At 42.9% G+C, this 25,481-nt stretch overlaps 2 protein-coding genes across 2 annotated transcripts in view; one reads left to right on the top strand and one right to left on the bottom strand.

The window, feature by feature from the left end:
- Positions 1-1,169: 1,169 nt before the first annotated feature.
- Positions 1,170-17,638, bottom strand: sf3a2 (splicing factor 3a, subunit 2). The gene is made up of 9 exons (XM_080212978.1): positions 17,529-17,638; positions 13,596-13,754; positions 13,433-13,504; positions 12,237-12,283; positions 9,678-9,787; positions 8,633-8,682; positions 7,058-7,198; positions 5,538-5,606; positions 1,170-2,036 (listed from the first exon to the last, which is right to left on the bottom strand). Exons 2-9 carry the CDS (start codon positions 13,719-13,721, stop codon positions 1,317-1,319), a joined length of 1,335 nt encoding a protein of 444 aa, XP_080069104.1. The 5' UTR covers positions 13,722-13,754; positions 17,529-17,638; the 3' UTR covers positions 1,170-1,316.
- A 130-nt stretch (positions 17,639-17,768) lies between these two features.
- Positions 17,769-25,481, top strand: part of plekhj1 (pleckstrin homology domain containing, family J member 1) — a 32,965-nt gene continuing 25,252 nt past the window's right edge. The window contains exon 1 of the mRNA XM_080213044.1: positions 17,769-18,204. Coding sequence (XP_080069170.1) covers positions 18,111-18,204 — 94 coding nt within the window. The 5' untranslated portion in view covers positions 17,769-18,110. The remainder of the gene's footprint in view (positions 18,205-25,481) is intronic.

Raw genomic sequence — 25,481 nt, 5'->3', positions numbered from 1 at the left:
AAGCATTCAGTTTAACTTTTGGCACATGCAATTAAAGGTGCAAATGTCAAATTTATAAAACATCTTAAGTACAAAAATTAAAAAATGTTTGCCAACATGCTGTATCCCCTCCCCACAAAAATTAAGCTTTGATGTATTACTGAGCTGCTGCTGCTGTCCCAAATCCATATGGAATCCAGTCCTTTTTTTAAAACAATAAGGCCACTTAACCTAAATTTACCAGTTTAAGGAATATGAACTCTGGAAATGTAGCAATTGTAAATGTATATAGAACATCTGCAGTACAATTCTACATTAGCTTTAAATTGATTCACCTTAAGTTAGAGCATGATTACTAAATGACAATTTTTAAAAAGTTTATTTATTAGTGTCTCAAGTAGGCTTACATTAACACTACAATGATGTTACTGTGAAAATACGCTAGTCCCCACACTCTGGTGCCTGTTTGGATACACTGAGGTAGAATCTTGCATGGTCAATGCACCTCACCAGCATATCTTGTGGATTGCGGAAGGAAACGCAAGCAGACACAGGGCGAAAGTGCACACTCCGCACAGGGACCCAAGCTGGGAACTGAACCCACGTCTTTGACACTTTGAGGCAACAGTGCTAACCACTATGCCACCGTGCGGCTAATCCTGCCAGGTCAGCTGCATTCATCTGTCTTGCACTATCCTCACACATCCATTGTAGCTGATTTGCAACACTGAGACATATCCATCATCCAACCATACCTAAGTATACCTAAGACTGGTCTTTCTGCTGCCCACTGCTTTGTCCTCTAGAAGAGTTGCCCTCTGTAGTTTTTCAGTTCTGATCAAATGGCCAAAATAGTGACATGTTCCTTTTTTGGATTTCACTTTTTAAGAGTTATTTGCACTCTTTGCTACTTCAATACTTCTTCATTTATCTTGTATGGAATTTTTAGCATACATCTTGGTCCACATTTCAAAAGCCCCTACACCACTATCTTCCTGCACAGATCTTTATTTATGGTCTAGGTTTCTGGTGCATGTAGGAAAGACTCTTGAACTCCTGTTACCTTGATTCCTTTTCAAATACAATATTCTGACTGAGCAATAAAGATGAGACATTCAGTGAACACTTTAGGGAATAGTTGAACCATTAGAATGCAACATTAAGGTAGAAAAGAAGCCCACCATTAAAAGTATTGGAAAATGTCTTTAATGAAAGATGAAGTATTGCAAGGTACTATACATTTGACAGAAACAGGACTCCATCAAAATAACAAATTAAAGGTTACTCTACAAAAATCGTATTATGTCAAAACACAAAATTCTTTATAGACATCAAGGTCAGTTGGTAGGAGGAGGAGGAACACCTGGTGGTGGAAGAGGTGTAGGTGGTGCTGATACTGGTGCAGAATCACTGGGCAGTGGAGGCCTAATCATTGGTGGGACCGGAGCAGGCGGAGGACCTTGTGGAGCTGGAGGAGGACCCTGTGGAGTCGGCGGAGGACCCTGCGGTGCCGGAGGAAGCCCCTGCGGCGCCGGAGGAAGCCCTTGCGGAGTGGGAGGGAGCCCCTGAGGAGCCGGAGGGAGCCCCTGAGGAGTCGGAGGGAGCCCCTGAGGAGCTGGAGGGAGCCCCTGAGGAGCCGGAGGGAGCCCCTGAGGAGCCGGAGGGAGACCCTGCGGAGCCGGAGGGAGACCCTGCGGAGCCGGAGGGAGACCCTGCGGAGCCGGAGGGAGACCCTGCGGAGCCGGAGGGGGACCCTGCGGAGCCGGAGGAGGACCCTGCGGAGCCGGGGGAAGTCCCTGAGGAGCTGGAGGAGGGCCTTGAGGGGCCGGCGGAAGCTGTGGTGGACCAGGAGGCACTGGACCACCTGGAGGCATTGGCGGCATGGGCATGCCTGCTGGTCGTGGAGGTGGCATAGCATCTGGCGGCATGGGAGCCCTTGGTGGTATGCCATTCATGAGCGGCGGCGGTGGTGGCCTGTTCTTTATTCCAGGTGGTCCAATAGGCAAGCTCTGTGGTTGCACTGGTTTTTCCATCTTAAAATGAAACTGAAGGAAAAACTAGGAGGAAAAAACAAAGAGTCAAACACATTCTGACACTAACTTCATACACAGATCCTGAAAATAGCTTTTCAAAGTGATCAGAAAAATCTGTGGACATAATAATTTTGAAAATGTAAAGGCAACATCTTTCAAATTTATTTCCCATAGCAATTTTTGGAAGCGACAAGTACTGTGTTGAAAATTTGGATGTTCCCCAAGATGGCATTACTATTAATATTACAGCAAAAACTCCTGTGCATTTCAACTGGAAATAGACATGCAGCACAAAGCTGATAAAAGATCCAGTGGAGTCGATCTTGCTGAATTCCTCACTGTTACATCCCATGAGCTACCACACATAAGCCTCAATAGATAAAATATATCCTCAATGTGCATCCTGTTGCTTTAAATTTTCAATGTGCAATACTTTACCAATGATCTGCCTAGCACTGCAGAATCATTTAGCACAGGGCATTGTCATTTGGCCCAGCTTGTCTGTACTAGCTCTTTGATAAAGTTATCCAATTGGTCTCACTCCCCTGCACTTTCCCCATTGCTGTGCATATTCATCCGTTAAATAATTATGGAATTTTGTTTTGAAAGTTACTGTTATTTGCTTCCGCTACTTAAGCGTCTATATTCCCCCCTCCCATTTTATCCATCATTTTTTAAGCAGTCTTTCTGGATTGGCAGAGCTGAAATGGCCTTTATAATCATGAAATGATTTTTGTTCGTCTATTCTACCACTTGCCACCAAGTCCTTTAAATGTTTAAATTTTGGCTAAAGTAATTTCCTGGCCCCATTAGGTTATCTCACAGCATGACATACGGCAGCCCAGAAATGACAAGTGCCAGGATACAGACAGGAGAGACGAATGGCTGTCTTTCGGACTGGAGGGATGTGTACAGTTCATCAGGGCCACTGGTCATCATGGCTAGGACCACTGCTTTTCCTGATAGGTATTATTAACTTGAGCATGCAAGATACAATTGCAAAAGGTGGGACTGCAGTCATCTGTGAGGACATTAACGATAGCCTTAGAGAGGATACAGACAGACTGATGGAATGTGTGAGCATGTGGCAGATTAAATGTAATGCACAAACGTATGCAATATTACATTTTGGCAGGAAGATTGAGGAGAGGCAATATAAACAAAAGGGCCAAATTCTAAAGAGCTAGAAGGAGCTGAGAGACCTGTGGGTAATTGAGCAGAAATTGCTGAAGGGGCAGGGCAGGTTGAGAATATGGCTTAAAAGGCATAAAGGATTTGAGATTTTATAAACAGATGCAGAGCATACTAGAACAAGGAAGCTATGATGAACTTTCATGAAATAGCCTCATCTAAAGTGTGGTATTGAATTCTGTACTTTAGGAAGGATGTGAAGACTTTAGAGAAGGTGCAGAAAATATTTACAATAATTAGATCAGGAACGAGTTACAAGGACAGTGGAAGAGGTCAGGTTGTTCTCCTTACAGGAGAAAAGATTGACAGCAGGTTTGACAGAGACAACATCATGAGACAGGCTCGACAGAAGAGAGAAAAAAACTGTTCTTGTTGGCGAAAAGGTGAAAAATCAGAGAACACAACTAGCTGTGATTGGCAGCAAGTGGTTACAATCTGGAATGGGCAGCTTGAGGAGTATGGTGGAAGCAGATTCAATTGTGGCTTTCAAAAGGGAATTGGATAACCACCTGAGCAAAACAGATTTCAGGGCTAGGGGAATGGAACCAAATAAATGAATCTTGCGGAGAGATGGCCTGGATTTGGCAGGCTGAATTCCCTTTGTGATGTAATAATTCTATATAGTCAAATCTGCACTTGGAGCTGCCACTAACAATTCAGAACTGCAGAAGGCTGTATGCTGTTAGCGTGACTAAAACTGCAACAGTTTTTAAACATTCAAATAGAATTCCGGTACTTGAAAATGAGCTTACATGTTCTAGACAGATTTAGACAAAACTGTGACAGAAGCTGAAAGAGACCCACCGTAGCCAACAACGTTCAGCATATCGAACAACGCTGCACAATGATTAGCACTGTGCCTCACAGCGCCAGGGACCCAATTCAATTCCGAACTTGGGTTTTCCCATGACTGCGTGGGTTTCCTCCCACAGTCCAAAGATGTGTGGGTTAGGTTGATTGGCCATGCTGATTGCGCCTTAGTGTCCTGGGATATGTAGATTAGTAGGATAAATACGTGGGGCTGTAGGGTTGGGGCATGGCTGGAATGCTGTCAGAAAGTCAGTGCAGACTTGATGGACCAAATGGCCGCCTTCTGCACACTGCAGGGATTCTATAAATGAATATGAGCTGACAATAAACAAAGCAAAGAAGATGCTCAATTACAACAACAGAGGATGCTGGAAAACTTAACAGATCTGGCAGTATCTGTAAGGAGAGAAAGCAGAGTTAACATTTCAAGTCTTTTTGGCTCTTCATCAGAACTGACAAGAGAGAGTGCAAACTGGAGGAGCAGCATCTCACGTTCCAAATGAGTCCCAAAGATTGCAATGTGCCCAACGTTGAGTTTGGCAGCTTTAGATTGTGACCTTTCCCCTGCAGCTTAAACTCCTTTTTAAAATATCCCATACATGTATTGCCTCAACGCTCCCTCCCCCCACTTCACCCTCCCATACCAGGCCATCTGTCTTTTGTTCTTAAAGTTGCTGCCTTTTGTTGAAATTTCACACAGCTGCACTTAAATATCTCACACATTCTCCTGTTCTTCAGTTCTGATGAAGAGCCAAGAGGACTTGAAATATTAATGCTATTTTCCCTCCTGACAGATGCTGCCAGACCGACTGACATTTTCCAGCATCCTTTGTTCTTGTTTCAGATTCCAGGGTCTGCAGTATTTTCATTTTAAGATGCTCAATTTAGTTAAAATTCCCACTACTTATACAGACATGCAGTGCTCTGATCCCACTGTACCTGAAGTACTCCACAGAAATCTGGCCCTAAAATAATGGGGACTATCACTCAGGCTGTTCAAATGATTCAGAAGTCAGCATAGTTGATTCTAGTATTAGAGAAATAGGCTATAATGGATACTACACAAGGCAGGGATTTTAAGCCTCAAAGACTGAGAAAACATTTTACTGAAGTATACAAGATAATTAATGAGACAGACAACAGTACTTTCAGAGAGGTCAGTGCTGCAGGATCCTGGTGGTGAAGAAACTTTTTATTTACAAGGTGGCTAACAATTGATTGCCAAAAATATCAAGACCAGGGAGCTGGATTCACTCATGAGACACAGTTAGATTTGTTTAACTGAGAGGTGTTAGAATTGGGTGTTCTGGAAGAATTAAAGGGACTAAAAGACCGTTTTTGTCTAAAATTATTTTTGTGGATATTGAGGGCTCCGCAATATTGTCATGTGACCTCTTGCAGGTACTTTAATGGATTTTATCATCTCAAAACTTGCTGCACATGAGTTAGTCATCATCAAGGAATCCAGACGTAGCACATTTGTGCTGGATTGACAATACTTGTTAAAAAAATGCTTGACAATACCTGTTTTGTTTCTCGATTCCAGTGGGTCCAAAACTTCCCCTCAACTTTATCAATTTCTCTACTTGGTACCTAGATGCAATTAAGGACGAATTAAGATATCTGGTTTGTTGACAACAGTCAATCAATGATGGATATTTAAACCTGCCATGCATTTTGTTCAAAAATCTGAACAAAATCTGCACAGTAGAGGAGTAGAACAATCTGATAAAAGCTTGACATTAAACATTCACATTTAATTTGTGCAATGTACACTTAAAGCATTTTTCAGCAAAAAAAAATGCAAGGACTTGGGCCCATGCACTATTCCAAAATCTGGTCCACCTCTCCAGAACTTGCTAATTATTTTGTTTTTCCCCTCACCTCCCACTTTGCAAAAATTTTCCATCAATCAACAACACAAAAAACACATCCCCTCATTTGGACCCTTTTAAAGTAAAGCTTATTTATTAGTCACAAGTAGACTTACATTAACACTGCAATGAAATTACTGTGAAAATCCCCTGGTCGCCATACTCCAGCGCCCATTTGGGTACACTGAGACAGAATTTAGCATGGTCAATGCATCTAACTCACACAACTTTGAAGTGTGGGAGGAAACCAGAGCACCCGGAGGAAACCCACACAGACAGTGACCCAAGCGGGAATCAAACCCGAGCCTCTGGCAGTGAGGACAGCAGTGCTAACCCCTGTGCCATCATCTGTGATCATCACCATAATTTCTAGCCCAAAGTAACCGTTTCAATAATAGCACCATGTGGCGATACCGACGTTGGGAATGGGGTGAGCACAGTAAAAAGTCTCACAACACCTGAAGTCCGACAGGTTTATCTGGATTCGCAAGCTCTCGGGGCTGCTCCTTCATCAGGTGAGTGGATAATAACACGTTCACCTGATTACTGTTAGTCTGCACAGTTTCAATGGGCTGCTCCTTCATCAGGTGAGTGGATAATAACACGTTCACCTGATTACTGTTAGTCTGCACAGTTTCAATAGTCTACCGCTTTAAGTTAATGCCAACATTTTGTTTCACATTAGCTTTATTGAACTCTGTTCCTGATAAGTGAATTAAAAAATAAAGTCCCCATAGTCGCAGATGACCATAGGCTGCTGTCTCCTTTGAGCAGGAAGGCTAACTGGTGGTGATTTAACCTGAGGAGGACCACACCTCAAACGAGGGCAAGGTTGAGAAGGCGGGACCTTCATGAATAACGGGAGTTGAACCCACATTGTTGGCATCGCTTTGCATCACAAACCAGCTGTCCAGCCAACTCAGCTGAATTAGTGGAGCTGTGGTCTACTCTTCTTGGTTCAAAATTCACTTAAAAATTGAATTATACAATGAGTTAATTTGTGTCTTACTGAAGTTAATCAAATCATTAAATAATTCAGTGTGAGAAAATAACTTTGAATGATCAGAAATAGCACGTAATTTTGGTAAATTACTTTTTCGCGTTTTGCCCTCACAGCAAACAAAGAATTAATCTTTCTAGGCTGCCCACCAGTCCATGGGAGTACAATACCTTGAAAGAAATGGTTTCATATGGCTCTGCCGCAAACAACAGGTACTGCCAACGTCTGTCGGGTGGTTCAATTCGCTGTTCGTATGCAGACATAAACCGATGGCGTGGAATCACACTTTCTGCAATTTCAGGATAATCAATCTAAGAAATAAAATTGATTTTTTTTAGAGTAAACCACTAAACAATATATACGATAGCATAAACTATCATATAAAATTTAAAATGAAAAATGCTATTAACCTGAGAAGTGCTTAAGATTAGCATCATTGCTCCACCAACAGGTATGGGTGGAAAACATTTCCATTCACAATTGATTATTTAGTGGATTCTTCTAAATCAGTCATAGCAGGCAAAAAGTTAAAGTGGGTTGCTGCGACCTACTTCTGTAGGTTCCAGAGTTGCACACTCTAGATATGTGGGGATCAACTGCTACTGCAAATTTTGAATGGTTGCCTGCATCAGACCATTCAAAGTGTTTAGGATTAATCTATGTGACTTTCCATTACATTCACCACCAAGTATCTTGCGGGGTCGAAAGTCTGAGTTAGCTATGAAATTAAGGTACTTTTGTTTGGAGATAGCCTCAAGGAAGTTTGGAATGGACATGTTGGATGACAATACAACAAATATTACAAATATGGGATTATCAGGGCTAAATGGCGAGCGAGAGGTCCCACTCTAGGAGATAGCATCCTGACCACATTTCAAGAGTCTATACAGGAGAAACTGCTTATGACAGAGAAGATGGGTCAAGCTTATCATAACCACAAAAATATTGTTTGTTTTGAACACCATTCAATTACCTGCTAATGTTGAATAAATGTGTCTCATGCTTTACAGCTGGAGCCACAATCCGAAACATTTCTTCTACCTACCGGAAACAAGGAAATCACTTGGCGGCACATCACATATTCCAGTAATCCGGAGTACATGACAAAGGTTCCTTATTTGACACCAGAGTCTCATTACATTTACTGAGAAATGGGACGATAAAAGCTGCTTCATGGGGGAAACAAAGCAGTGGCTGTCATGTGGTACCCAAGAAAACATCTATTGTTAAAACCCAACACTGTAAAAGGTTGTCCAAATACTTTGTGTTATTTACATTTTGACACCAAAGTAAAATTCAAACCACAACAGTTGGTTTATTAAGCACAGATGAACTAAAATTTCAATCTGTGTTTTGTAAGAGATGTGCAAGACAGCGAGCTAAATGAGTCAAACAGAATTGGAAAGGCTCTGTTTGAGTAAGCTGATATTTGGTGGTACAACTAACTTTGGAGCCCGAGGGAGAGGATTTCTGCTTCACATTAGTACTCAGCGACTATGCCGGAAATAAGTGGGCAAGATTGGGGATGCTTGGGATAGCCTACTAGATCGACTAGCCAGTTAATATATAAATAATGGCCACTTACACAAGGCACCAGACAAAGGGCAACTAGTGTCCATTCTACTGTACTCCGCCCAGGCATTAATGCACTTGAGATGGAGGGTAGAAAATTGACTGAAAAGGAAAAAATAATTCAGAATAGGGCCAATTAAAACCAACATGCAGACAGCAGAACTATTCATTACCTGAAAGAGAAGACTTTGTTGTCCCACTTCTGCATCCCTCTGTTTGGTCACTACAAAAAGAATGGTTAAAATCTTGATGCAGTTAATTTGCAATAAAATCCTCCTTGAAAGCAGAGCACAGCCACTCTCTTTTCCACTTGCTGGGATAAACAATGAGACAATTTATGTTGTAATCTTTTCTATGAACTTCAACTGTTGTGCCTTGTTTGCGTAAAACATAAGATATCAGTGATAAGTTCCAATTTTCTGAATTTACCAGAAGTAATTGCATTCACAGACGATAGTGTTTGCACAGGGTTTCTGCAGGTGGTGAAAATGGCAATTTTTCAGTAAATGCCTTCCTCTAGCTTTGATCAACCAGCAGGAGGCATAATTTAAATAGAGAGAGTCAGTCTGGTTTGCTTTCCCATGTTTCCAACTTGCACATTATTAAATTTTAAATGACAGGCTCTATTTTTTTTAAAAGTTTCACACTGACATTTATGTTAACTACTAAAAATTTCAAAAGTCATTTTCCACAATTCAACTTCCTAAACCTGGGAATGGTTACAATTAAAAGAGAAAATGCTGGAAAATTTCAGTGGGTCTGGCAGCATCTGTAAGCACAGTAAAAAGTCTGACAACACCAGGTTTTAGTCCAACCTATTTATTTGATAATATACTCACAAGCTTTCGGGGTTAGCCCCTTCGTCAGGTGAATGGAGAGTTCCGGCCTCAGACAGAGCATATAAAGAAGAAGATTGAGCATCTGTAAGGACAGAAAGAGCTGACGCTTGGAGTCCAGATGACCCTTTGTCAAAACAGGCTTTGACAAGGACTCATTCGGACTCGAAGCGTCAGCTCATTTCTCTCCTTACAGATGCTGCCAGACCAGCTGAGATTTTCCAGTATTTTCTCTTTTGGTTTCAGATTCCAGCAACCGCAGTAATTTGCTTTTACCCAATGGTTATAATTAACTGACATTAAAGCCTACCACATTTTTGTCAACGTAACAACCAATTGCTACACCAGCTCACTATGACACAAGTCGAGGTTTGAAAAATACCTTTATATCCTGGCCGGCCAATTTTTACAAATTTTTTCACCTCCACTTTAACCTTCTCTGGGGCAGGCTGTGCTGGTGCTTCCTTTGCCTCTTTTGCTGCTCGCCTTGCTCTATATTCAAAACAGAAAAAGAATTAGTTGGTAAGAAGTTTCAATATTTACTGTCCAGGCACTGCTCAGGTCGAGGTCCATTCTCTTCAGAACTGTTGACAGTTCCTAAAACTGTAGACTCGTGACCTATCACGGTGCATTTACAAACATCCTATAACTGATGCTCATGTGTTCCCTAATTGGCACATCATCACATTAAATTTTTATTTGCACCTCTCTCTCGAGTATCTGCTTGAACTGGAAGTTCATTAGGAATTGAGTGTACCTCTCTGCTTCGGTATTCCAGGAAAAAAATACATTTACCCACCAATGAACTGTACCACCTGATCTCTCAGATTAGCCATTTTAAGAAAAATGAGTTTTGGAGTACCTATGAATTGAATGATTATTGGGAGGCCTGTTTAAGTATCTTCCCAATGAAAAGTTAAATGATTTACATTTGAAAGGTATAGAGCTTGCTAAGAAAACGTGTCCGACATTACCTCGGCTATCTTAGTCCATTGAAAAATAAACTATACAGCTGGATCCTGAACTGATGAAAAAATGTATATCCAACAAAGAAAGTTTATTCTTTCATGAGACATGAGAATTATTGGCAAGGCCAGTATTTGTTGTCCATCCGTCTTTAAGATGGTGGTGAGCTGCCTTCATGAACTGCTGTCGTCAGTTTGGTGCAGGTATATTCAGCGTGGTGCTAGTGAAGGCATAAATTCCACGCCACGTGCGCATGAAGACCACGCTGGACAAAATATACACCATCGTAGTGTATCGGATCTCAAACAATGATGAGACGGAGTACAGGAAAGAGATAGAGAATCTGGTGAACTGGTGCAACGACAATAATCTCTCCCTCAATGTCATCAAAACAAAGGAGATAGTCAAGAAACATTGTGAGGAACATGCCTCTGTCTACATCAATGGGGACAAAATGGAAATGGTCAAGAGCTTCAAGTTTCTAGGTGTCCAGATCGCCCACATCCAAGCCTCCTCTTCCTCAGGGGGCGAAGGCAATTTGGCATGTTTGCTATGACTCACACCAACTTTTATAGCTGCACCATAAAAAGTATTCTTTCTGGTTGTATCACAACTTGGTATGACTGCTGCTCTATCCAAGACCACAAGAAACTACAAAGGGTTGTGAATGAAGCCCAGTCAATCATGCAAACTAGTCTCTCATCCATTGACCTATCTACACTTCCCGCTACCTCAGAAGAGCAGCCAGCTTAATCAAGGACTTCACACACCTCGGGCATACTCTCTTCCACCTTCTTTCATCAGGAAAAAGATACAAAAGTCTGAGGACACGTAGCAACCAACTCAAGAACAGTTTCTTCCCTACTGCCAGCAGATTTTTGAATGGACTTACCTAACTTTTAAGTTTATCTTTCTCAATGACTGTAACACTACATTCTGCGCTCTCTCGTTTCCTTCTTTACGTATGGTATGCTTTGTCTGTATAGCGCGCAAGAAACAATATTTTTCACTGTATACTATTGCATGTGACAGTCCTAAATCAAATCAAAATAGATACTTCTACATAACGGATTGTAAAGCGACTGCTTGCCAATAAGTAACCAGTAGACAAAGTACTAGTTTAAAGTCTCAGTATGCCATTGTAGCCTTCCATAAAGCAACTATTATGATAGATGTCAGCACAGCAGCACAGTGTGTTATATCCTGAGATACAGGCTCATCTGTACAATTCCTCACACAGAATGCTCTTGATGTTCGTTGTGTTGTCACAGGATGTGACCTGGCATTGTGAAAAATAAACCTACAGTCACCCTAGGCTACTTAAGCAGATCTATGATCAATAAAGCAATTAGGAAGAACAATGCAGAAGGTTGCACTATCTGACAAGTAGGATGAATATCTATGAGTCCCAAAGCTCAATTCTTATCATTACTTTCCAGTGTAAGGTGTTACTACAAATAGAGCATTGATAGGAGTTTAAGAATTAATTTTTAGTTCATCTTATTGGTTGCTGGATAATTTGGAAAGACTTTGCTGGAGGCTGAAGGTAACAGCAAGAAAAGAAACATGTTTCCCTAACAAAGATATTTCACGTGTCTGACATCTGCACTTGCGTTTACACATCTAGTTTTGTATCTATGATATACACCTCTCTGAAGTTTCCTCACAAGGTGTTCTGGGAGTTAGATAACAAAATAAAACAAGATTTTTCCACCCACACACACAATTCACATTAAAACTCTTCATCACAGAATGGAAGATTCCATTCATCATTACAGCAGCATTTAAGGACACTAAATGCTGCGATGCACATTAATGGCCGCTGTATAATAAGCAACTCTCACTGAGCTGCATCTTCTACAATTTTATGTTGCTGTAATGAGGCTAGTGTACTGTTTTTGAAGTAGCTCAAAAGCTTGAGCACAGAATATCTACAAAACCACATTTTTCATACCAAGCATAATCTTACACTTACAGATTAGTCTGATGCTTTTTCCCTTGTGTGTGCGCCAAATAACTCCCCTGTAGAAACAAATTCAAATCAAATTTAAAACATTCACCAACAATCCCCAATTTTAAATGCTGTTAATGAATAGACTGAATGACTGTCTGTATTGATAATGAACTTCAGGTTGTGAATGTAGCGCAATCCATCACGCAAACCAGCCTCCCATCCACTGACCTTATCTACACTTCCTGCTGCTTCGGCAAAGCAGCCAGCATAATTAAGAACCCCACCCACCCCGGATATTCTCTGTTCCAATGGGAAAAAGATACAAAAGTCTGAGGTCACGTACCAACCGACTCAAGAACAGCTTCTTCCCTGCTGCCATCTGACTTTTGAATGGACCTACCCTGCATTAAGCTGATCTTTCTCTACACCCTAGTTATGAATGTAACAATACTTCTGCACTCTCTCGTTTCCTTCTCTATGAACGGTATGCTTTAACTATCTAGCATATGAGAAACAATACTTTTCATTGTATGCTAATACACGTGACTATAATAAATCAAATCAAATCAGTTGGATTCGAACCCATGCCTCTGGATGAGGCTGTGACCGGAACACGGCATCTTAGATGGCTACCTTCTAGGTAGTAGAGGTTGCAGGTTTGAATGGAGCTGTGAAAGCAGCTTTGGATAGTTGCTGCAGTGCATCTCACAGATGGTACACATAGTTGCCACAGTATGACAACACTGGAGAAAGTTAATGTTTAAGGTGATGTATGGAGTTCCAATGGACTGCTTTATTGAACTAAAATCATCACTAACATTTCTAAGCAAATAAAATATAATGCCAGATAGACAACAGCACAAAAATAATTACACAATGTTCATGAGTATTTGAGCATCAGGTAATTCAATTCGTTGCGTTCCAGCCTGGCACCTTAAGGGCCCAGGATTCACTGAGCCTTTCATTTTTCCAATGTGCACAAAGTGTTTGCCACATCTCAGGGTACAAAGAGGGGCATGGGAAAGAGCAGAAGACTGCAAGGACTTTTTGCAGTTTTTTTTTCACAATGTTTTTGGACATACCTGGCAACTGGCAATAAAAATAAAAGTCGGTACTGCCTCATTCTGCCATCTGAAAACAAAATAAAATTCCCTCTTACAGCGCACATTTTACACTTTTATGACAAAACTGAATCACCCAGAGTATTTCAAACTCACCTCATTGTTGTGAAGTGTTAAGCAAAGTTTACATTCATAAGAACCCAAATGATTTTTCATAAAATAGGGATCCTACAAAATAAGAAAGAAAACAATTACAATGCTGAACAGTGAAACATTACGAGGAACGTATCTATTCAAAATGCAAAGATGAGAACTTAACCTTATTTATGTCAATGGTTTCCAAAGCTAACTGTCTCAGCCGTTCTCTTCGATCGCGATTGCTTTCAGAAGAGGAAGCAACTCCTCCACTCCCTGTTTTCCCTCCAGGTCGATGTTGAAAATCCATAGTTACTTGAAGAACCGTATCTCAACACAAAATCTAAAATAATTTAAAAACAAAAATGCACATATTAGTTCAAAATGCCTTGCTTTCTGCACAGCAACTTATCATTTGCATCATAAAAAGGCATCTTTATAGGAAATGTTTGTAAACCATCATAAAAAAAACAATGCCATGATCTGGTCATATTGTGCTTACAGGCGGCACAGTGGTTAGCACTGCTGCCTCACAATGCCAGGAACCTGGGTTCAATTCCAGGCTTGGGTCACTGTCTGTGTGGAGTTTGCATATTCTCCCCGTGTCTGCATGGGTTTCCTCCGGTTCCCTCCCACAGTCCAAAAGATGTGCTGGCTCGGTGCATTGGCCATGCTAAATTCTCCCTCAGTGTACCTGAACAGGTGCCGGAGTGTGACGACTAGGGAATTTTCATAGAAACTTCAATGCAATGTTAATGTAAGCCCACTTGTGACTAATAAATAAACTTTATTTTGAGATACACTCAATGTCAGCATTGCCCTGCGCAGTGGATTGTGAGGTCCACTATAGTTTTTTTTTAAAATAGTAGCTCAGTGCAGTCTCAATGACTTCAACTTGAAAATCTGAGGTTTCAACTTACTGAAACAATACTATCTTAAATCTGGCATGTATATTGTTGGGAGAACTGAGCTTCATGAACAGGAATAAACCATTCAGAGCAAATACCTTGCTTTCTGTCTTTGGAACAGGGTTAAAACCCACATCTCAACAGCTAACCTAATTTTTTTTGTGGCTCAATATTATAAGTGCCTCAATGTATTTCATTCTGGTAAAGGCACTAAACATAAGCACGTGTATTACTGGAAAAAGGACATGCTGTTGAAGCTTTTCATTTTGTACTCATCAGGAAAGATGTAAAAATGCCGAACATCTATCCTGATAAGTGTAAGCTGAAAAGCTTCAACAGCATGCCGCCGCCACTGCCCCCCCACCCCACCTTCAGCAACACCCCACCCCACGCCACCTTCAGCAATATCAAGTTGAGTGACCACTTTAAATGTAAGCTGTAGTTCTGCTGAACAGGTCTCAGTTTAACGGTTCATCCAAAGGATAACTCTGATAATATAGCAGTTTTTCAATAATATGCTTAAAGGTTGACACAGAATGTGTGCTCAGCTACTGGAGTGGGGCTTAAATTCACTCTTTCTGACTTATAGAGACAAACGCTACCACTGACCCAAAGTGATACCATAGGAGAGAACGCCAAATGCTCAAGCATCAACCTGAGGTTGCTTACAGTGAAGCCTTAGTGAGCAATTGAAGTGAGAGATGGAGCCAGTGGTGAGGGTACATGGAAATTTTAACAAAGGCTCAAAACATTCCAAAAAGTCATTGCAAAAGGAAATTCTGACTCATTCACATCAGATAAATGGAGGTAGTACAGAATCACAGAAAATGGCAGGTAAGCAAGTGCTTAGCATTGTTTGCATAAGTATGCAGGCTGTACCACCATCTATGGCTCGATGCTGCTTATGTGCAACATGTATGTTAGGAAAATAAACTTCAGAGAACACAGAAGGTATAGGACAAGATGAGAAACAATTGTGCTTGGGTATCGATCCAGGGAAGGGCATTCTCATGGAACTGGAAAATAGAGCAGAGGCAATCATGAAGAGTGATGCAGTTAATCACATCAAATGCAGTAGGAGCTGAAGCAGCATTCATTGCCACAAATACAGGAGATCGTCTCCCCAGGCAAGTGTGTTTGGAAACATCTCTCATAGAAGCACTCCTGTCTATATCGTTCATGTAAATATACAGCATAAACGTTTCCCACCTGCTTGCAAATGAATACTGGAGCACAGGTAGACTATGCAGCCCGTGGAGCTTGCTCCATCATAGCCGAACTTCTGCCTTAACTCCATTTTCTCACCCATTCCCCATATACCTCGACTCCACAAATCCATCACCCTCAACCTGGCATATACTAAAAATAACGTTTCGTGTACAACACTCTGGAGAACATAAGAACATAAGAAATAGGAGCAGGAGTAGGCCATCTGGCCCTTCGAGCCTGCCCCGCCATTCAATAAGATCATGGCTGATCTGTCGTGGCTCAGTTCCACTTTCCCGCCCTCTCCCCATAACCCTTAATCCCCTCTCTTATCAAAAACCCATCAACCCGCTTCTTAAAAATATTTAGCGAGGCAGCCTCCACCACTTCAACGGGCAGAGAATTCCAGAGATTCACCACCCTTTGAGTGAAGAAGTTCCTCCTCAACTCCGTTCTGAACCGCCCCCCCTTTATCTTGAGGCTGTGCCCCCTAGTCCTACTGTCTTTTTTGAGCGGGAAGAGTCTTTCCACCTCTATCCTATCCATCCCATTCATCATCTTATACGTCTCAATGAGATCTCCCCTCATTCTTCTAAACTCTAACGAGTACAAGCCTAGTTTATTCAGCCTCTCCTCATAGCTCAACCCCCTCAACTCCGGTATCAGCCTAGTAAACCTCCTCTGCACTCCCTCCAGGGCCAAAATATCCTTGCGCAGGTGCGGCGCCCAAAACTGCACACAGTACTCCAGCTGCGGCCTCACCAATGCCCTATACAGCTGCAGCAAGACCTCCCTACTTTTATATTCAATCCCCCTCGCTATGAAGGCCAGCATCCCATTCGCCTTCCTGACCACCTGCTGCACTTGCAGGCTGGGTTTTTGCGACTCATGCACAAGGACCCCGAGGTCCCTCTGCACCGTCGCCTGCTGCAGTTTTTCGCCACGTAAGTAATAGTCCTTCCTACCATTCTTCCTACCAAAGTGGACCACCTCACACTTGCCAACATTAAATTCCATTTGCCATTTCCTGGCCCATTCGCCCAGCCTATCTAGATCCTTCTGCAGACTCTCCACACCCTCCGCACAATTTGCCTTTCCCCCAATCTTGGTGTCATCAGCAAATTTCGACACCCTACACTCGGTTCCCTCCTCCAGATCATCTATATAAATGGTAAATAGCTGAGGCCCCAGCACCGACCCCTGGGGCACCCCACTAGTCACCAACCGCCAATCCGAATAGCACCCATTGACCCCCACTCTCTGCCTCCTATTTGACAACCAATCCTCTATCCACGCTAACACCCTACCCCCAACTCCATGTCCTCTGACCTTCTGCAGTAACCTCTTGTGAGGTACCTTATCAAACGCCTTCTGAAAATCCAGAAAGACCACATCCACCGACTCTCCTCTATCCACCGCCCTAGACACACCCTCATAGAACTCCAGTAAATTTGTCAGACACGACTTCCCTTTAATGAAACCGTGTTGCGTCTGCCCTATCAAGCAATTCCCTTCAAGATGCCTCGCAATTTCCTCCTTAATGACGGATTCTAACATTTTACCTACCACAGACGTTAAACTAACCGGCCTGTAATTCCCCGCCTTTTGAAGAAAATCAGAATGCTTTGAGCGAGGAAAACTCTCCTCATCCCAGTGTTAAACAATCACGTCTGGACGACGCACTCTTGGGTCACACAAGGAGTCAGCCAAACTCAAACCCAAATGGCCTCCATCTGCACTGTAGGGATTCAATGAAAATGGAGTAGATCTGAGGAGCTGTCCACATTTGCATCCTTGCTAGGCCCAGTATCTGGCACTTTAACTCCTTAAGCTCCCGCGCATCAGTTGCCCCAATTGTTGCCACAGGCTTTATTGCTCCAATTGCCCCCTGGATCCCAGGCCTCAGGCAGCTCCACATCTGACAGCGGCCCCATTAACAACCGGGAGCGATCGGGGAGGGGGGGGGTGCTCAGAATGATCATTCCGCCCCGAACCCGACTCACCAAGCCCCGGCCAACAGCCGCTTGCCACCAGGAGCCCCAAGCTGCTCCAAACCGCCGGGAGCCCAAATCGTCTCCTCACTCGGCGCGCGGCCTCACCAACCGGAAGGAGGTCGGCCCGCCGGAAGTGAGTCTTTTCAATAACTTTATTAACAGCGGCAGTGGTCGACCGGAAGGAGGTCAGTCCACCGGAAGTGGGTCTTTTCAATAACTTTATTGAGAACGACAAGCGGCGGGTGAAGCTGGTGGAGTGGGAGTAACCGCCATGGTTTATCGCCATTATATGCTGCTCCCTTTGTGGTGTAAACCCTAGGCGTTTCCTCATTTTACCCGTGCTTATTTGACCTCTCAATGTGCCGCGGGCCTCCCCGCGCACCTTGATTAATTTTTTTAATATTTACCACAACCAGTGCCACTTCACAAAGGCCTGGAGTTCCAGGAATACCCCTGAGGGAAGCGGGCAGCTGGCACAGGGTGGAGACGGAGGGAGAGGGTCGCTTCAAACGTCGGGGACGGAGGGAGGGTGGGGATTGTGGATCGAGGGGAGGCTGCGGGCTCTCTAAGCGGCCTCTCTGAGCGGCTGCTATGCGATACAATGACAAGGAGCTGCTGTGTCTGTCCAAGCAGCCGGCTGAGAAAGCGGCCGAGCTCACCATGAGAGGGCCGAAGCGCACCGACGGTAAGGACAAGCAAGACTTACAATACATGTTCCTCCAGCCAGCCTCTGGGGGAGTTGGGGGCTGGGATTTAAAGGGGTTCCAGCTGGTGAGAGAGGGAGGTAAAGCCCTGGGTGTTATATTGTAATTGTTGCCTCTTGGTGGTCGACCTCCCCCCACCCCACCCTGCCCTGTGACCATTGCCTCTTGATGGATGACCCCCTCCTGTGTGCTCTGAGTGTATTGTCTCTTGAGGGTGACCTCCTCCCACCTGCCTGTCCTGTGATTGTTGTCTCTGGATGGGTGACCCCCTCCCACCCGCCTGCCCTGTGACTGTTGTCTCTTGATGGGTGACCCCCTCCCACCTGCCTGCCCTGTGACTGTTGTCTCTTGATGGGTGACCCCCTCCCACCCGCCTGCCCTGTGACTGTCTTCTCTTGATGGGTGACCTCTTCTCACTTGCTTGCACCGTGATTGTTGTCTCTTGATGGGCGACCCCCTCCCACCCCCATAACCACTGCTTCTTGATGGGTGAACTGCAATAAATTAGCCAAACGTGACTTCCCTTTCACAAAATCATGTTGTTTCTGCTTTTTTTTTTAAGTGCTGTATTTACCATGTTTAATAATACTTTCTAACATTTTTCCTATGACGGATGTTGAGCTAACTGGCCTGTAGTTTCCTTATTTCTGTCTTGCTCCCTCTCTGAATAAAGCAGTTATATTTGCTAGTTTCCAATCTAACGAAACCTTTGCAGAATCTAGAGAAATTTAGAAAAATAAAATTGTCTACTGTCTCCCTAGCCACTTTTAAAACCTTAAGATGAAATCCATCAGAACCCAAGGATTTGTCTGCCGACAGCTCCAATTTGCTTCCCTGATACTTGTAAATTACCTGTGTTCTTCCCTCCCAACTCCTGATTTACAGCTACTTCTAAAGTGAAAGTAAAGTTTTTATTAGTCACAAGTAAGACTTGTGTTAACACTACAATGAAGTTACTGTGAAATATCCCCTAGTCGCCACACTTTGGCACCTGTTTAGGTTAATACACTTAACTAGCACGTCTTTCAGACTGTGCCTGCATAGGTTTCTTCCCACAATGTGCAAACTCCATACAGACAGTGACCAAAGCCGGGAATCAAACCCAAGTTGCCGGCACAGTGAGGCAGTAGTGGTAACCATTGTGCCACCATGCTGCCCTGGGATGTTACTTGCATCCTTGACATTCTACAGTGAAGGCAGATGCAAACTACTAATTCAATTCATATAATCTTCTTATTGTCCATTATTAATTACCCAGATTCTCACTATAGAACGAATGCTCACTTTGTTAACTCCTTTCTTAAATATCTATAAAAACTATTACCATCATCTTCATTTTTCTTGCTGCCTTTCTCTGGTATTATAATTCTTGGTAGGAAGAATGGTAGGAAGGACTATTACTTACGTGGCGAAAAACTGCAGCAGGCGACGGTGCAGAGGGACCTCGGGGTCCTTGTGCATGAATCGCAAAAACCCAGCTTGCAGGTGCAGCAGGTGGTCAGGAAGGCGAATGGGATGCTGGCCTTCATAGCGAGGGGGATTGAATATAAAAGTAGGGAGGTCTTGCTGCAGCTGTATAGGGCATTGGTGAGGCCGCAGCTGGAGTACTGTGTGCAGTTTTGGGCGCCGCACCTGCGCAAGGATATTTTGGCCCTGGAGGGAGTGCAGAGGAGGTTTACTAGGCTGATACCGGAGTTGAGGGGATTGAGCTATGAGGAGAGGCTGAATAAACTAGGCTTGTACTCGTTAGAGTTTAGAAGAATGAGGGGAGATCTCATTGAGACATATAAGATGATGAATGGGATGGATAGGATAGAGGTGGAGAGACTCTTCCCGCTCAAAAAAGACAGTAGGACTAGGGGGCACAGCCTCAAGATAAAGGGGAGGCGGTTTAGAACGGAGTTGAGGAGGAACTTCTTCACTCAAAGGGTGGTGAATCTCTGGAATTCTCTGCCCGTTGAAGTGGTGGAGGCTGCCTCGCTAAATATTTTTAAGAAGCGGGTTGATGGGTTTTTGATAAGAGAAGGGATTAAGGGTTATGGGGAGAGGGCGGGAAAGTGGAACTGAGCCACGACAGATCAGCCATGATCTTATTGAATGGCGGGGCAGGCTCGAAGGGCTAGATGGCCTACTCCTGCTCCTATTTCTTATGTTCTTATCATTTTGTCATTCTTTATATTTCATCAGATCTTCTGACCTGTTTTTGTATAGTTATTTGCTTCTCCTTAAGTTTGATATTATCTGTTAGTTAACCCCGGATTGTGGTTCCTTACCTTGGAATTTTTGGAATGTTTCTATTTTGTGTATTCTGAAATATCCCTTTAAATGTCTGCCACTGAACCTCTCACCCATTGCTTAACCTCATTTGCCAGTTTATTCTACTCAACTCCGCTTTCATCTTCAGATACAGGAGCAGAATTAGGCTATTTGACCCATTGAGTCTGCTCTGTTATTTGATCATGCCTGATATGCTCCTCATCCCCTTTTTCCTGCGCTCTCCCCATAACCCTTCAATACATTACCAATTAAAAATCTAACTCCTCAAATTTATTCGCTGTTCCAGCATCCACTGCACTTTGGGGTAGTGAATTCCACAGATTCACAATCCTTTGGAGAAGTAGTTTCTCCTCAACTGTTTTAAATTTGCTGCTCCTTATGCTAAGACTATGACCTTGTGATTTAGAATGCCCCACGAGGAAGCATCCGCTCCTCATAATAGACCATATTTAAGTTTGAAACAGTAGTCTTGGATGTGCTCTTCTCTCCCACAAATAAATGTAAAATTCAATCATCTTATAATTGCTGCTACCTTGGGGTGCCTTCACTGAGGTTATCGATTTAATCTTGTTACACAATACAATATAGTACAGCCTGCTCTCTAGTTAGCCCCAAAACTTGCTATTCTGAGAGACTATCCAAAAACATTCTATGAATTCCTCACCTAGGCTGCCTTTGCTCATCTGATTTTTTTTTTCCAATCTGTATGTAGATTTTAAATAAATCTTATGATTGTTGGCATTCTTTTCTGACAAGCCTGATCTCTTCCTTTATATTCTCTCTGACTGAGTAGTTCCAATTAGGGAGCTTCTAGATTGCTCGCACAAGATACCTCCTGCCTCTATAATTTCTCATCTCAATCCAAACCGCTTCCATATCCTGGTTTCCTGAACTTAGTTCATTCGCCTATCCCCCTCCCCCCTCCCCCTCCCCCTCCCCCTCCCCCTCCCCCTCCCCCTCCCCCTCCCCCTCCCCCTCCCCCTCCCCCTCCCCCTCCCCCTCCCCCTCCCCCTCCCCCTCCCCCTCCCCCTCCCCCTCCCCCTCCCCCTCCCCCTCCCCCTCCCCCTCCCCCTCCCCCTCCCCCAAAGGTCTGTTAACAAAGCCTCCAGCTTTTCCTAGTTTCTTGATCTTCCAAAATGTCATACACCGTTCAGTATTCAGACCTCAATCTGTTATTCTGCAACCATGTTGCTGTAATGGCTATAAGATTGTGCTTAATTAATTTAATGTATGCTATTAGTTCAGCTGTTTTGTTTCGAATGTTACATTCATTCAGATACGGAACCTTTAGTTTTGTTCTTTTATTATTTTTGTAAGCGCTAGCCATTCTGCTGTTTTACTCTTACTTTTGTGCTCTCTATTCTTTCTTGTCATTCTGTTCATCGTTTCTGATATTATTACCTTTCTCTCTTGCCTTGTCTCTATTCTTTGGCTTACCACATCTCCCCAAATTTCATCCCTTGCCCCCTACTATTTAGTTTAAAACCCCCTTATACAGCTTGCTAGAACACCAGTTGCAGTACAGTTCAGCTGTAGGCCATCCCAACAGTGCAGCCCCCATCTTCCGTAATACTGGTGACGGTGTCCCATGTTCCAGAACCTGTTTCTCCCACATCAACCTTTTAAGCCATGCATTCATTTCTCTTATCTTATTTGCACATGGCTCAGGTAATAACACAGATTATCAGCTTTTTAATGTAGTGCCTGGCTCCTTTATAGTGACAGTATAACCACCTTCCCCATCCTGCCTTTGTCGTTGGTATCTTCATGGACCATGACAACTGGATCCTTCCCCTTCCACTAAGGTTCCAGCCCTGAGCAAATGCCCTAAACCTGGCACTTTTTGATGCTTGCTTTTTTTTCTGCTGAGAACAGTGTAATTTCCCCTCATTTTACTAACCTCTACTACCACTACATTTTGTTTTGCACCCCATCCCCAAACTTGAAAGTCTTCCTGCCCCACAGTGACATGGCCAATCAGCTCATCCATCCTGCTGCTCCCACTCTCATCCAAACAAACAAAGAACCTCAGCCTCTGCGATTGTCCAACAGCTTTGCCAGTCCTGAACAGCAGCTTTCTGGGTCCCTTTACCTGCCTAAGTAGCTGTTGCTCCCTCCTGTTCCTGACCATCTTCCACATCAGAAGGGGGTATCCTAAGGGGTGTGACCACCACCTAGTAAAAGTGTCCAGGTAACATTCTACCCTCGCCTGATGCGTTGCAGTGTCTGCAGCTCAGTGACTTTGAGCCAAAGTTCCTGAAGCTCTAGACTCTTGCTGCAAGCTAGAGTTGTAAGACTAAAGAGATGGGGATTAGACTGAGGGTATTTGGAAACAAGAACTTTTAAGATGTTGAGATCTGGGACATAATGGTAAGTCAGCATCACCAGGGGTGATGGTCCAACTGGACTTGGGGTGTGGCCTTCTCATGGGCAGTTGGGGATGGGCAATAAATGCTGGCCAAGCCAGCAACACCCACATCTCATGAATGAATTAAAAAAAATACAGCAGTGTTTTGGATGAGCTGAGGTTTTGTCAAGTGATTGGCCAGGAATTCACGTAGCAGGAAGTTTAGGAGGCAACGAGCAAGAATGAGGGTTTCCATGGCTGATGGATCAAGATATGCACGGAAGGAGCTGTTGTTAGGGTATTAGAATCAGGTGGTTTTTTTAATGGTGAGGGTAAAACTCAGATTGGGTTGAACAGAGAGCTGAGGTTGGTAGATTGGTTCATTCTGAGGCACAAGCCAGGGAGAGGGCCAGCAAGTCTGTCATCATCTGTAAAAGGGGGGGGGGGGGAAACACACAATACTGGTTACATCCAGCGTGTCAGGTAACATCTGTGAAGAGCAAAACAGAGTTAATGTTTCAGGTCAGTGACCTTTTGCCAGAAATGGGAAATGTTACAGATGTAACGGCTCTTTAAGTGAGTACAGAGATGGGGAAAGGGGATGAGAGCAGCAAAGCTCTTTCTTCTGTATCAAACCCACTCCTCCTAGCTCTGCTTTCTCCAAACCCGTTACACCTGTAACATTTCTCAGTTCCCTTGAAAGACCTTGGAAGGATTTTTTTCGTCCTGCCTGCCACGGGAATTGTGGCGGGGGGCAGACTATCCAGTTTTGGGGCAAGCTTGGCTGGAAAATCCCTCCCTTATGTCTGAAATCTTAGCTGTTACCCTCTCCCTAGCTGTTGCTTGGCCTGCTTGAATATTTTGGCGTTTTCTGTTTATTCAGGTGTTTCAGTAATTGCTTTTTGTGAAGGAAAATAGATGGGTTAACATTTTGCATTGGACCCTTCCATCAGAACTCGGAATCCTGACAAAAGTTGTATCTGAAACATTAACCAGTCGTTACCTCTCCAAATGCTGACACATGGTGTCTAACCAATGTTTAAAAGCAATTGTGTTTGTAGTAATTGCACATTTCATTTATTCTCATTCCCTGCTTGTAGGTCTTAAACAATTAGACATCATGCCTGTGGACTAAGTTACGTTGCAGTAGGTCACCAGAACAATCACTTGCATTTCATATTTGTATATTCATAACTTAATTGGAAATTTAAATATTCTATCTGCAACAGCATTCTACCTATCATAGGAAATTGATATTAAGTCCAAAATAACCATTGTTTTTACAAATTCAAATAACATGAGGACAGAGCAAATATAAACAATAATAACCCAATTAGTTGAGCAGAAGAGGAAAAAAAATTAACTCGTATGCCACTTGATGTTTGATACACCTACTGTGACATGCTAGTTCTTGATGTATTTGATATTTTTGCATTGTGAAATCTATCCCTGATGTAAAAAATACACCCATCTGCCAATAGTGAAGGAGTTTTGGATGTAACCAATCCAAGGAGTCATTGTGCCTTTTACTGAAAGCAGTAATGTTTGCTCTGGGGTGGAGTTGGAAAGGGACTATGTATTTTGTTTATATAATCCCCTATTTACGTGTTGCCAAATTTGTACCTGTCATTGCTCATCTGTTTTGGTTTAAGGTCAAGTTTTGAAAATTTTACCACAATGTAGTATAATTAAATAACATTTAATTGAATCAGATGCCCAGTTTTCTTGTAAACGATCCTTTTTTTGTTTGTGCTTGTTGGCCACGAATGTGGGCAGTTTGGACCAACAATAAATGTTGTGGTCAGATTAACAACAAAGGAATGGCACTTAATGCTGACTTCAAAAAGCTGTCCAAAAATTTAGCAAGTTCTAGAGTGTCAAAATTCTCTCCTGCTCGGCTTTGGGTTTGTCACTATCTTGTAGCAGTCGAGGTAGTAGATAAGCTAATTAGCCAATCAAATTGCAGAATTCTCTCAGCGCAAAAAATAAGCAGGCCTTATTGTTCATTCTTTTTTAAAGAAGTTAAATGGGGTATATGTGCAAGATTAGGGTAGAAGCTAAAATAACAACATTTAAAAGAAAAAGATAAAATTATGGCAGAGAAATGTAAATGTTCTGAAGGACTGATATGTCACACTTGTAAAGTTAGTTGTTTAAGGCTGAAGTGATTACAATTTAATAGACTATTTAATATTTCAAGACACGTCTCATTCAACAAGGGTTAACATTTTCAGTAGTTTCACGGTGAGAATAGTGTAAAAAGCTAACACTCCTGTCAAATCCCTGATTCTTTGTTGATTACGTCTGCAAAGACCTCAAACAACACACTCCAATAGCAAATTCTTGATTTCTGCGTTCAATAAACTGCACATGTGCGAATGCCAGAAGATGCTGTCAGCTTTACACTGTTATTACTTTAAGTAGTGATAACCATTTTGTGATCATAACAGTTACAAATTTCAGGCAATGCTGATCTTTAGGGAATCTATATAGCACCTTAGGGTCTGGCACTATTAATGTCTTCTAAAATACTAATTTTGAAAACTGCATTTTGCTGAAGTGTGTCCGGTTCTTAGAATGTTGATGTGGTGAAACACCTTGAAGTAGATATTGAAGAGACCATGTGCGAAGAGC

The sequence above is a fragment of the Carcharhinus amblyrhynchos genome, chromosome 26 (assembly GCF_965287045.1).
Source record: "Carcharhinus amblyrhynchos chromosome 26, sCarAmb.v2.hapA, whole genome shotgun sequence".
Taxonomy (NCBI): domain Eukaryota; kingdom Metazoa; phylum Chordata; class Chondrichthyes; order Carcharhiniformes; family Carcharhinidae; genus Carcharhinus; species Carcharhinus amblyrhynchos.
Note: the sequence above shows the minus strand (reverse complement) of the source record. Positions and strands in the feature narration are given on the sequence as shown.